At 51.6% G+C, this 12,605-nt stretch overlaps 1 protein-coding gene and 1 pseudogene across 7 annotated transcripts in view; one reads left to right on the top strand and one right to left on the bottom strand.

Moving 5' to 3' along the window:
- The window catches only part of LOC101564592, an 11,995-nt pseudogene extending 11,253 nt beyond the window's left edge, over nt 1-742 (bottom strand).
- Nucleotides 1-8,926, top strand: part of LOC111814451 (leukocyte immunoglobulin-like receptor subfamily B member 4) — a 96,912-nt gene extending 87,986 nt beyond the window's left edge. For 2 of the 7 annotated variants that reach the window (XM_023707955.1, XM_023707954.1), the window contains exons 3-9: nt 4,704-4,988; nt 5,360-5,650; nt 7,951-8,073; nt 8,150-8,192; nt 8,281-8,318; nt 8,530-8,582; nt 8,666-8,926. In XM_023707955.1, coding sequence (XP_023563723.1) covers nt 4,704-4,988; nt 5,360-5,650; nt 7,951-8,073; nt 8,150-8,192; nt 8,281-8,318; nt 8,530-8,582; nt 8,666-8,797 — 965 coding nt within the window. In that variant the 3' untranslated portion in view covers nt 8,798-8,926. Of the gene's footprint in view, nt 1-2,070; nt 2,198-2,415; nt 2,452-4,703; nt 4,989-5,359; nt 5,651-7,950; nt 8,074-8,149; nt 8,193-8,280; nt 8,319-8,456; nt 8,583-8,665 lie in introns of those variants that run through there. The other 5 variants (XR_002819439.1, XM_023707953.1, XM_023707956.1 and 2 more) reach the window with 5 other exon arrangements.
- The last annotated feature ends 3,679 nt before the right edge of the window (nt 8,927-12,605 follow it).

The following is a 12,605-nucleotide window of genomic DNA, read 5'->3' on the forward strand; positions in this document are numbered from 1 at the left end:
TGCAGGAACATGTTCTCCAGGCTGCCTCTCACTTGGTTCTCAATGCTCGTCCGCTTTCTCTTGCGGGCCTGCAGGAGGCTTTCCATTTTGCATCTCTCCTGCAGGTTCTCGTTGTTGTTGTCAGCCTCCTCCACCCACCTCTGCAGCAGGGGCCGCAGCTTGCACATGTTCTTGAAGCTGAGCTGCAGCGCTTCGAAGCGGCAGATGGTCGTCTGGCTGAACACCTTCCCAAGGATAGCACCCAGAGTGAGCCCCACATCGGCCTGAGTGTACCCCAAGGTGATCCTCTTTTACTTCAGCAGCTTGGCAAACTGCTCCAGTTCTTTCTGCAGGGCGTTGATGTCCTGGGACTCCTCGGGGTTTGGCTCCAGCTTCTCCTCTACCTTCACCTCACCAGGGTGGGTGGCGCAGGGCTCGGGGGAGGCCTCCTCTGAGCTGTTCTCTACTCCGGCCCCCACCTCATCCTCGGGCCGGGTGCTCTCCAGGCCACCTTGGGGTGCCAGGCCCATGCCAACCTGAGGCCCACAGCACGCCGCCACCCCTCCACAGAACTCATAAGGCTGGCGGCACGGAGGGACACCCCACACCTCGGGGCCTGGCCCGACCCCCGGCCCCACTCCTGGCCCCCCGGGAGGGCCTTGGAAGCCGAGGCAGGTCTGTGGGTCAACCCAGCCCGGCTCCTGCCCTCCGGGCCATCGCCACCTCCAGAGAAGGCAAAGTCGGAAGCCAGGTGTCTGGCCATGGGAAGGAGGGAACCCCCAGCCGGAGGCCTGGAGAAATGAACGGACATTTTCAATAATTAATACACTGCACATTGTTAGCTTCTCAGCAGTCATCCACAGCACAAGAAGCAGCCAGAACCTCCCGTCAAAACACTACTACTACAAATCTTTCTTCTTCCTGAACCAAGCGAAAGCAGCCACACATCTATCCTAACTATTCTGTATATACAAATACGAAATGTTCCTTCCTCTGTATCCCCCTCTCCCATTCGGTTCTGTCAGAATTGGGTATTCTATTGGCATCTAAATATTATAGGTGCTTGACCTCAGCAAAACAATCCAACACACTCCAGTAGTCCACAATAGTAGTGGGTTATCTGCAGAAGTTGTTGATTAGAGCCTTTTACAGCTCAGCATGTCAATATGGCTTTACTTTATATACCTCATTTTTATACTTTTCTGCTGGATGATCAAGACCAAGATAAAGCAAGACCTATATAACAAGAAATGTAAATTTTGTATCTGATTATCTCAAATATTTCTAGAGAATTAAATGAGAAAGTTCACAAAAGTCCTCTGTAAAAGGCTAAGAGTACAAGACTTTAAATACTGCCCAGGTTAGATGACAGGGCAAGTCCACGCCAACTGGATAAGGTTCCCAGTGCAAAGGGCTTGGAATGCACAGCGGAGATGGGGCAGGACAGAATCCTCAGGTGCGCTCATTCGGGGATATTATTCCTTTATGATCACGTTGCAGAGGAGCTGTGGCAGACAAAGTGGTGAGGCAGTCTCCTTGTTCCTGGCAGGACACATGCCACAACACCATCTCCCAGTTGGCACGGTCACTGACGCCCGAACATTCATTCCACAGCTATACTCACCTCGGTGGAATTTTATGTTGATGAGGGCACAGGAGAGCACAGCTCTCACCAATTCTAGGTGTGTGACACAATGTTGGCCCCTGAACACCCCGCTTCCTACTTGGACAGAGCATCCTGCTGCCCCTGACCACTGGTCCCCAGGCCCTTATACTCACCACTACCCCCAGCCCCTTCTCCCTTGGTTTGATTTCTGTTTGCAAATGTGTCACCTACACTGACAGTGGCTTCTGAAGAAGAGACACAGACTATCTGCTGTATCTCATCATTTTTTCTACTGCTTCCTTCAGATCTCATACAGTAGAGATTAAAAAAAAAAAGAGTCGGAAGAGGCTAGCCATGGTTTCCACAACCAGTAGGAAACCCAGACAGGAACTCAGAGATGTGGAGGAGGCTGAGGGGCAGGCTCTGGCCTTGCGCAAGAACAGTTAACTTCCTGTTTAGTAGCTGATCCCATCACCCTGTGACAAGGACCATCCCCAAGTCTGTGGTCCTCTGGTGTCCTGTTTGACTGGGTGAGCTCCTTACTGAGCAGCTGTCGGGACTTGGGCTGAGGCTACACTATGGCCCCTAGCCTCACCCTGCTGCTTGCATTTGGTGAGTATTACAGAGAAGGGAGGTGGGTGGTGGAAGGGGAAGAGGTCAGATGCTGTTGAGTCCCTCACCCAGACTCCTCACTTCCTTTTTTCTCGGGGAGCTCCTGGCTAGAGTTAGAGGAGACTCCTTGATCCCTAACTAGGTCTCTGACCTGAGCCCATGACTGGGGGGTCAGCAGAACCCAGGTGGACATCTCTCATGAGTTTTCTCTGTTTCAGTGTCTGCTCTGGATGACAAGATCTGGGCCCACGGTGGTGAGTCTCCCTCCCTTCAGTGCTGGGAGCTTTGAGTGCGGCTGGGCTGAGGGTGGGAGGGGCCTGAAGGTGTTGGGATGAGGCAGGAGGAGGACACCCTGTGCTACCATCGCCACCCTTCCCTACTGAGTCACCAACAGTGCCTGTGGCACACACGGGCCAGATCCACTGGGAATGCAGCTCAGCCTGCAGACGTTGCACAGGACCTGTGTCCCCAGGAGAGGTGGCCCTGGTTGCAGGGAGGCTGCGTGTCTCACATTGGCTGTCTCTGGGGATTCTGCAGACTGCCTTAGCTATGAGAGGTCGTCTCAGGCCAAGTATCGCTCCTCAGGACACAGACTTGAAGTACAATGTCCATCCCCGTGTGTGTCTGCTCTGTGGCTTCTCTGTGTTATTTTTGCCTTGTCACCAAGTTTCTCTTCCCAAGAGCAGAGCCTGGGTGTTTCTCAGTGGACACAGAGAGCAGAGGGCTAAATCCCCAGGGCCTTACTGCTCTGCGAGTCATGGCGAAGAGGCCACAGCCGCTGGGTGCTGCGCATGCTCCTGTATTTCCTTAGAGCCAGTATTGTCAGCTGTCTGTGACAAGGTTTCTACTCATTTTCCCTCACGCGTCTCTAAGGGTATAGCTCACTCTCCCAGTGCAGATACATGGGTGTGCCTGTGGCCCCGTGATGGCTATGTGTGTTTGGGAAACGCAGACACCAGTGTCGTCTCAAAGACATGAAATGAACATGCAGGTAAAAGCGCACACTTGCTGTGTCAGGGGACGCCTATGGTGAAAAGCTTGGTGGCAGGATAACAGAGACAGTGCCAAGGCGAGCGTTGCTGGAGTCAGTTACAGGAGGAAGGGAGCAGGTAGAGGGAGGGGATCCCTGGTGCTGTGTGAGCGGGACGTGCAGGGGCCAGGCTGAGCCATCGGGGGGCTCTGAGTTGGAGCGATGTCAGAGGTGATCCTGTGGCCTCCTTCAAGGGCAGAGCGCGTCCAGCAATGGGCCGTGTGAGGAGGAGGTAGGCATGCAGTTAGCACTTGCAGAGGTGTGTGACCGGGGACAATGCTCATGAGTTACTGCCTGTGACAGCAGAGCCACCGTGGGCTGATGGCTGAAGACAGAGCTGACAGATGTATTTAAATAGGATGTGAGGCTCCGAGGTGAGGATCGGGCTGGGGCAGGGTTGGGGTTGTTATGCAGGAAGATAAAGGAAAGCGCCAGACAGTGGTTCAAGGAGACATAATACCCACTGTGCCCAGGCTCTCTGGAGCAGTCGAAGGATGGGATGGAGGATCTATGGGATTCCTCCCCAGGCTGGGTTGGGGAGGGAGAAGCCAGTAGTACAGTGCTGAGGAAGGACAATGCGTGGTACATGGGCCAGGCCAGTAAGGTTGTTGAGGTTCTTGCGAGTGTGAAGGAGTTGAAGATTGCAGAGTTACTGAGGAGTGGGTGGGAGGAGACTGAACTTCTGAGTTCAGGAGAGAGATAGAGATAGAGAGAGAGAGAGAGAGAGAGAGAGAGAGAGAGAGAGAGAGAGAGACTGACTTACAGTGATGGATACAAAGGTGGTGGGCATGGTGACCCCTGAGAAATGGTGGGCAAATATGTGGGTATCTACATTCTTAGCTACGTGAGAGACGACATCTATGCGTGGAAATCAAACTGCGCACAGTCTGCTAAATGCATTCACACTTGAGGAAAGAAAAACTCACGCAAGTAGTTTGATACTAAATTCGCCGAGCCATCGCGAGATGTGTGCAAGTTACCTTTGGCCTCTCCTGTTGTAAGTGGAGCTCACACTGCTGCCTTGTGCTTCCAGGCAGTTAGTAGTCCAGGGAAGTGCTGAAGTGTGAATACTTTTCCCTCCTATACTGTGTCCATGTGAGAAACACTCAAGACAAGCGTTACGATTCCCACTCAAGTGTTGGGAGATGCAGGCATCAGCACGGAGCAGACTCTGCTCCTCAGGGATTCTGAGCATTGGGATCCTGGAAGCCAGAGCAAGGGACTCTGGCACAGGCAGGTGGTGTCACAGGCTCAAGACTGCGCAGGCCTCGTGAGGCCGCCCCTTCAGGGTAAAGGACAGAAGCTCTTCCGCAGCCTGGTGTCATGTGTCTGGGCCGGAAGTGATCCAGGCTCACGCCCAGTGGCAGCTAGACCCTGGATGTGTTGCACAGCCTCCGCATGAGCAGCTCGGGATCCTCGGGTGTCGGGGACACCTCCCCTGCCTGCTCAGTGCTCATGGTCTGCCTCTGTTTCCAGCATCCTCGTCCTCTCCCTGCATCTGGGCAGTGCCAGGAGCTGTGATTCCCAACGGAAGTTCTGTGAGAATCTTCTGCAGGGTCCCACCTGGTGTGACCGCACTGCGTCTATATCACGGAGAACCTGGAGGCAGGTGGCATGAGAGACTCCCAGAAGGAGCCCAAGATGTGGTGAACTTCTCCCTGCCAAAAGTGACACAGTTAGATGCAGGAAAGTATTTCTGTGATTACTGGAAGCAAAGAAGCTGGACAGGACAAACTGAGTTACTGGAGCTGGTGGTGACAGGTGAGGAGGCCAGGGACACTGTGCCTTCCTGGTTCTCTGCAGCCTCCTCATTTGTCCTGATGGGCCTGACTATGGGCTCTGTCTGTCTCTGCCCAGCTCTTGGATTCCCCATACCCCTATGCTGCCTGTCACCCCTGCTTCCTCTGACAGGCAGCTGGAGTCCCCAGGAAGCTTTGCCTGGGCACAGACACATTTCCTGCCCTGGTCTCGCCTCTGGGAACATAGAAAGGAGGAATTTTGCTTTTCATTTTCCTAATTCCTACCCTGTAGCAAGGTGTGAATTTTGTCTCTGCTTCTTTTTTCTCTCTGGCCATGAGAATGGTGGTGCTATTGCAATAAAGATTTTAACATCTGGGTCCATTCTCTTTCAGGTATCTACAAGGACCAACCATCCCTGACTGCTCACCCCAGTGCCCAAACGGTCCCTGGAGGAAACCTGACTCTCCAGTGCCAGCCAGTCTCGCGTTATGACACCTACATCCTGTGCAGGGGAGGAGGAGATTCCTTCCCCCAAGACTGTTCTCCTCAGAGCCACAGCTCCTTCCTCATCTCTTTTGTGAGCCTGGACCAGGCTGGGCCCTATACTTGCTATGCCACTCAAAGCATCAGCCCTCATCTATGGACCCTGCCCAGCAACCCCCTTTTGCTTTCTGTCAAACTAAGTGAGTTTAGTTAATGTTAGGAGAAGTCTCTCAGTCAGTTGGGGAGGGGAGGGCATGTGCAGCTCAAGTGTGCTCTGTGTTGTCAGTGTGAAAGGCGATGCATCACTCAACTCTTGTCTGTGTCACTCCAGTGGCCCCTCCACCAGTTGTCCCTGCCTCTGTGTGTGTGTCCCAGCAAGAGCATCACCAGCACTGGCGGTAGAAAAGCTCAAGGATCTTTCCTGGTTTCTTCACTCTTGTTGACTTTCTGGGTCTTTGTGTCACATGTACCCTCCTGAGATGATGCTGTGACCACAGTGGTGTCTTCGTGGCCCTCAGCACAATGGAAAGTGCAGTCACACATTCACTGCGGATTCCCATGATGGCTTTATGGTCCTGATCCTGTGGCACTATGCGGGAAGGGACAGCTTCCATCTTCTTTGTGGAGAAGGCTGCTCTCTGGGTGCCTTAGCAGCTTTTTTAGGACACTGGAGCTTCTCAGGATCGAGGGGGACCACATGCCTGAGGCTTGGGTAGTGGCAGAGACAGAACACAGATGTGTGAGATGGTTCGCCAGGTGCATTCTGGGATCTCTAAGTAACTGAGAAGGTAGAACATTGGCAGAGGAGACCTGAGCCCAAGGAAGGAAGGAATGAGAGGGAGAAACAGGGTAGGGAGTGTCTGTGGAGGAGTGTTGGAAGGTTGAAGCATTTGGACACATCTGATGACAGCTGTTCATCTTTTCTCCCAGTCAGAAATGCTCCCATTAGCCTCCCTGTTCTTTATCCCGTGGAGGATTTGCCATCCACCCAGGCAGCCACTGAGCATCTGCACAGAGCCCTGTGATGGACAGATCCCCATCTGTGTGTCCCTGTCTGGTCTCCATCACAGCAGCCACCACATGTCATCGCCACAGGGTCCATCACTGGTCCTTTCACTCAGTACCCCACCCTCATGTGTCCTGCTTTCTGTCCGTCAGATGTCAAGCCCAGCGCCTTGTCACGCTTCTCCTGCCTGCATCACCTGTCAGCAGCTGCCTGTGCCTTCTCCCTAACGCCTCCTCTCTCCACTTGGACTCTGAACTCTGTCCACCACTCAGAGAGGGCAGCCTTTTACTCTTACTATTTTAAAATTAATTTCATATCTCATTTTAGATAAACATAATGATCACATTCATCAAAGGTAGTTTGAACCTGTACAAGACACATCAAGATTCTGTTTCTCCCATTTTCCTCCCTTCCCTTCAGCCTCCCTCCCCCTCATTTACAAAACCTTTGTTTCAAATTTTCCTTGCATTCTCTTTTTCCCTTCCTCCTTTTCTCCCTTTCTTCTCTCTTGTTCCTTTTTGTTGTGAACATATTCTTCCTATTTCCTAATGTCTGTTATACATTTTGGATTTTAATTACCTTTTTGGTTTCTCTCCCTACATAAACCATGGAAAATTTATACAGCTGTGCCCAGTTTGTTCCATTTAAGAGTCTAAGTCCTTCTCTATCTTTGTCTTAGTCATCCAGCAGAAAAGTATAAACATGAGGTATAAAAAGTAAAGCCCTATTAATATGCTGAGCTGTCAAAGGCTCAAGTCAACAACTTCTGACACGGCCAGTTCTGAGGATCAGCCACCACCATTATGGACTACTGGACCCTATCGGATTATTTTGCTGAATTCCTACGTCATCCAGTCCTCTGCTCCCTGCTTCAGAGCTGGCTGGCCGAAGGCATTCTCTTAGTTCAATCAGAAGAAAGATTTATGCCAATAGTGTTTAGACAAGATACGATGCCTGAATCTTATACCCTGAATAACTACTATGAAGACAACCATATGCAATGTATTATTGTAACTGTCCTACTAACCTGTTTTGAAACTGTCTCATTGCTGTTTCTTTCTTAATAAAATTAAAAGAGCCTACGCCTATTCCCCTGCAGGTCAGTGTTTGGCTTAGGATCCTCATTCTCACGTTCAGAGCTCGGCTGGGCACCCCTGGCATCACAGTCTCCCTTGGGAAGACCCATCCTCCTCGTCCCCTGCTGTGCCTGTGTCTCTCTACCTGTTGTTCCTTTCTGTGTTTTTCTTATCCTTCAGTGCTCACGTTCCGTAATGAGTCTTCCCACGTAGAGTTTTTCTCATCGTGGAATTTGTCTCACTGAGGTATACCGTGTCCATCTGTTGTATTTTTATTTTCCCGGGGAGTTTTGCTACCTTTTCCCAAACATTCAGTAACTTACCTGGTACAAGTTCAACACTATAGACCGTTCCTTGAACAGGTAGATTAATCCACCAGGAGTTCAGCCACAGCTCTTTGCCCTTTGCCAATCCCCAGGTCTGGATGTTTCCACTGCAATTGTGGCCTCCGCTGCCGCTGCCTTCCTTCTCCTCGTCCTGCTCCTCCTCCTCCTCCTCCTCTGCCTACGCCGGCGTCGGGGTAAGCGCAGTATGTCCAGGGGTGAGGGGGTTCATCTGGAAGCGTGTGGGGAGGGGCGCAGTGGGCTCCCGGAAGACTGACCATTATCTCTCCGTAGGGGCTGCTTACGATGGGACCAAAGGCCAGATGAGGCACGAGAGGTGGGAAAATTTGCCTCCCAAGTTTTCAGTTCCAATTATTTTACAATGCGTTGGACTTATGTGGATATTTACGTCTTCTCTTCCTCAGCTCCAGCCCACCTGTGCTGATCCACGGAGAAAGTGAAGGTAGCGACCTGAGGCACAGAGGCCCCTTGGGTGGAAAGGACCTTCAGGGTGGGCTGGGAGGCACGCAGGAACGGCCCGGAGTGACGGGGCCGCCTTGCCCTGTGACACCTCTGTTCTCTGCGGCCTTCGGCCGACCAGCTCTGAAGCAGGGAGCAGAGGACTGGATGATCCAAGGCGCCTAGCCAAGTCCCCTCACTCGTCTTTCGTGCAGATCATGACGCGCAGGGTGCTGAGCCTGAGGCGGCCAGACAGAGGGACACACTGGTGAGCCCTTCGCTCCACCTCCTTCCTTGGCAGCCCCACCCTTGCCAGCTCCCTTTGCTCCATTCTCTGTTTCTGGATTTCAGGTCCCCTTGGCGGAGGCCCCACAGGAGGTGACCTATGCCCAGCTGCACCCAGTGAGGCCCAGGGCAGGTGTGGCCCCGCTGCTGTCCCAGGACCCTGAGGCCTGCGTGTATGCCACTCTCACCTTGTCCTGAGAGGGTGGCGGGCTGTGTGTAGGTGTGCCTCAGCCAGCGTTCTAGAAGGGTGCTGCCCCTGCCCCCGAAGCCCAGCCCTCAAGCCAGACGCTGGCAAGCGCAAGGACCTGCGTTCAATCCCTGGTTCTGAAAAAAAAAAAAATCTCAAGGGAGAAGCTTTGAAATCCTGGGGCTCTGGCTCAAATCAGGGCGGGTTTCGGGTTCCTGCGAGTTCACTCGCTGGAGGCACACGCACCGCGTGATTACGGATGTCCACCCTTTCCTCGGACCCCTGGGGTTGGGGTGTGGTGATGATCCGCAAGACCCGGGAATTTACCACTTGCTGTGGGAGGCGGGAGGCAGGAGGCGGGAGCTGTGAGCAGCCCTTGGAATGAGAACGGGGCGCAGGCCAGAACACGTGCACGGACGGCTTCCTGACCCGGCGACACCATTCGGGCGTGGCTAAGGGGACCCCCAGCTACCGAGTGGAAGTCGAGCCGCAAGTGAGCTTCCTTTCCCGGGTGTGGTACTGCGGCCGTGCTGCAATGGCGGGGGCGCGTAGGAGGTGTCTTTTCAAGGAAGAAACTCCACTTTGTGCGGGCGTATTTCGAGAAGAGAGCAGGGTGGGGGCATGGTGGCTCCGACTGCAGTTTCCGTAGGCGCCTTCATCCCGTTTTCCACAAGGGCTGCACCAGTGTACCCTCGCTGCGGAAGGGCTCCCTTTCCCCTACATGCTCACCGACACCTGCTCCCTCTCCCCACCGCCCACCGTTTTCGGTCACAGCCATCCTGATGGGGCCGGTGATATCCCTAGTGGTTTTGTTTTATATCCACCCGATGGTTAGGGCTGTCCAGCGCCTTTTCGTATGCCTGTTGGCCACTTTCAGAGCTTGTCTGAAAAATAAATAAAGTTCAGATGTTTTGCTCATGTTGAAATAAGGCTATTTTTCCGCAGTCGAGTTGTTTGAGTTCTTTTGGTTATTAATTCCGGATGGGGTGGAAAAATGGATGAAATGGTGACAAATACATTCGTGTACACAACGTAATACATTCTGCCTCTAAAAAGAAAGAAATCCTGCCGTGCCACAGCTTGGGTGATTCTTGAGGGCATTAGACCAGCAGTGAAGATCCTAATGCAGAAAGGCAAACCATGCACCGCATCACTGAGGCGTGGGCGCTCATGAGAAGCTCAGGGATAAAAAACCAGAATAAAACAGAGTGTACAGGGAGCAGCGTTGGCAAGATGGGGGGGGGGGCGTCGCTCAGAGGATCCAAATAGCACCTGTGTGGGATGAATGGGCGTCCAGAGTTAAGGCAGCATGTGTTCAGTAGCAGTGCTTTATTGTGATGAGGAGTTTTGCTATATGAATAAAATTTATCAGCATTTGCCGCACACAGAAAGACGGATAACTATATGAGATGAGGGATGTAACTTACTCCACTGGAGTAACCACTTGCGGCGTGAGCATGTCTCAAATGTCAGGCTGTAGACTTCAAATATGCCGAACCGCTCAGGCCTGGCATGCCTTCTCGCAATCCCAGCACTCTCAGGCATTGAGGCAGAAGGTTACATGTTTGAGCCCTGCCTGGGCAATCAAGAGACTTAGCAAGACCCTGCCATAAGCAATTGAAGTAAAAAAGATCCAAGGATGTAGCTCAATATGAAGGCCCCAGGCTTAATCCCCAGTGCCTCAAATACACAGACATGTGTAGCAAACTGTAAGAATACAAAGGGAAGGGAGGGTCAAATTGGGCATGGAGGAAGTTGCTAAGGCGTTGTGGTTCCATGTCTTAAGCTCTGCTGACAACGGAAGCCTTTTGGGCAGTAGCAGAGTGAGGAAGTAGTAGTTGTGTGTGTGTGTGTGTGTGTGTGAGCCAAGCCACAGGGTCACACTTTCTCTCCATGGCTGCCCCATGCCCTTGTCAGAAAGGAGCCCAGCCAGGTTAATGGGAAGGGCTGTCTTCAGGGAAAGGAGTCCTGCAGAAGCTGTTTGATGGGGCATCATTTCCTTCCACTTTTACTAATCTCCTCAGTTTGATTATGTGATAAAGATTGATAGAAGATAGTGAAAAAAGCAGCATGAACAAAAGGAGAGGAAGCGGTGCTGGTAAGAAGCGCAAGGCCATGACTAAGTTTCAAAAGAAAGTGGTAGAGGAGACAGGCGGGAGTGGGGGTGTAGTGACACAGTGCCAAGGCGTGGGTGGGCAACTTAAGCAAAAGGGGAGACCGGAGCAGGTGTGTGATGGAGACAAAGCAGGAAGGACTAAGGTGGCCAATCCCGGGGTTGGAGGGATGCCTGATGCTTGCTGGGACAGCCCTCTCGGGCTCTGGACCACGCTGTGTAAACCTGGGCAAGATGCGACTCGTGCACCTGCTGGCTGCTTGATTGCATGTGCAGCCATGAAGTTCCTCTGTGTCAGAAGGACCCCCGGAGCTTATGGCAGGGGCTCAGAGCAGCACGGGGGAGTGGGCGAGCATCATTAAAGATTAGAGAAGTGAAAATTGCAATCAAGTCATCTTGCTCCACACCCATTCGTTCTGAAGTGATCGTTCTTGGTACCCAGCAGATCTGAGGTGATGTGATTGCACACAGATCTGGTGTGAGGTGATCTTTCTTCATCTGTACCGAGGTGAATGTACTCTGGAGAGCCATTCATTCTGAGGTGATCTTACCCAGCACCCCTCCATTCTCAGGGGTTCTTACTTCACATGTGTCTGCTTTGAAGCAACGTTGCTTTGTAGACATGTGTTCTGAGGTGACTTTGCTCCATGTACACCTGTTTGGAAGTGACCTTTCTCTGAGTTCATGCATTGTGAGGCGATCTTACTAGGCCCCTATTTCTTCTGAGGCAACCTTCCTCCACACCATCCTATTCTGAAGTGAGCAGCACCCAGTGGTGGTTTTACCCTACCTACTCACTTTCTGAGTTGATCTTGCTTCTTACCCTAAGGTGATCTCACACAGACCAACCCGTTACAAAGCCATCTTCCTGCACATCCACTCATGATGGATCCATCAAGGGTGAGTGCGCCTCCATCTTGCACGTTGAAGTCCTAATTTTTATTACCTCACAATGGGATCTCAGCTTGACTTAAGATTGCTTTTGGTACCAGGAACAGAACTCATGACCTCATGCTTGCCAGGCAGGTGCTGTGCCCCTGAGCTAAATCCCCAGGTGAGACAAGATTCTTAAAGGCACAGCTGGTTACATTGAGATGATATTGAAGAAGTATAGACACCTCATCCAATGGGTTGGTTTTCTTTTTTCTTTACATTTGCTTGGTCTTGTATTAAATTTGATGGTTACAATAATATGACCACATTCATCCCAAGAGCAGCTCGAACTAGGGGTGAAATACTGATAAAAAGTTATTCATTAATCTGTTGAGAGCCTCAGTTATGAGCTCTGTTTTTCCTAAGATGGATTTTTTTTTTACAGCTTCTCTTTCAATTTCTTGTACTTCATTTTTATACTTTTCTGCTGGATGGTTAAGGTCAAGATAAAGCAAAACCTATATAACAAAAATGTAACTTTTGTATTGGACAAGGTCAGTCAAATCCCCAGGATTTACCCTGGAACCATGTACAGCACCTTGTAGATCTTTTGTCAGTGTCAGCCACGTGGATGAGTCACTGCCATTGCTTGATGAATTTGTTTTCTGTGAAAGCCTGAGAGAATGTTTTCTCTCCATGTGCCTCTCCTTAGGCCCACTCTACATTATCAATCACTTTCTTCTGTGGCCACATAATCTCCTTGATCAGAAAATTTGGGACACACCTGAGTTACAGGATGTTAGAGTACAGGATATCCTATGTCCTGAGTCTTG

The sequence above is a fragment of the Octodon degus genome, unplaced genomic scaffold (assembly GCF_000260255.1).
Source record: "Octodon degus isolate 3935 unplaced genomic scaffold, OctDeg1.0 scaffold00320, whole genome shotgun sequence".
Taxonomy (NCBI): Eukaryota; Metazoa; Chordata; class Mammalia; order Rodentia; family Octodontidae; genus Octodon; species Octodon degus.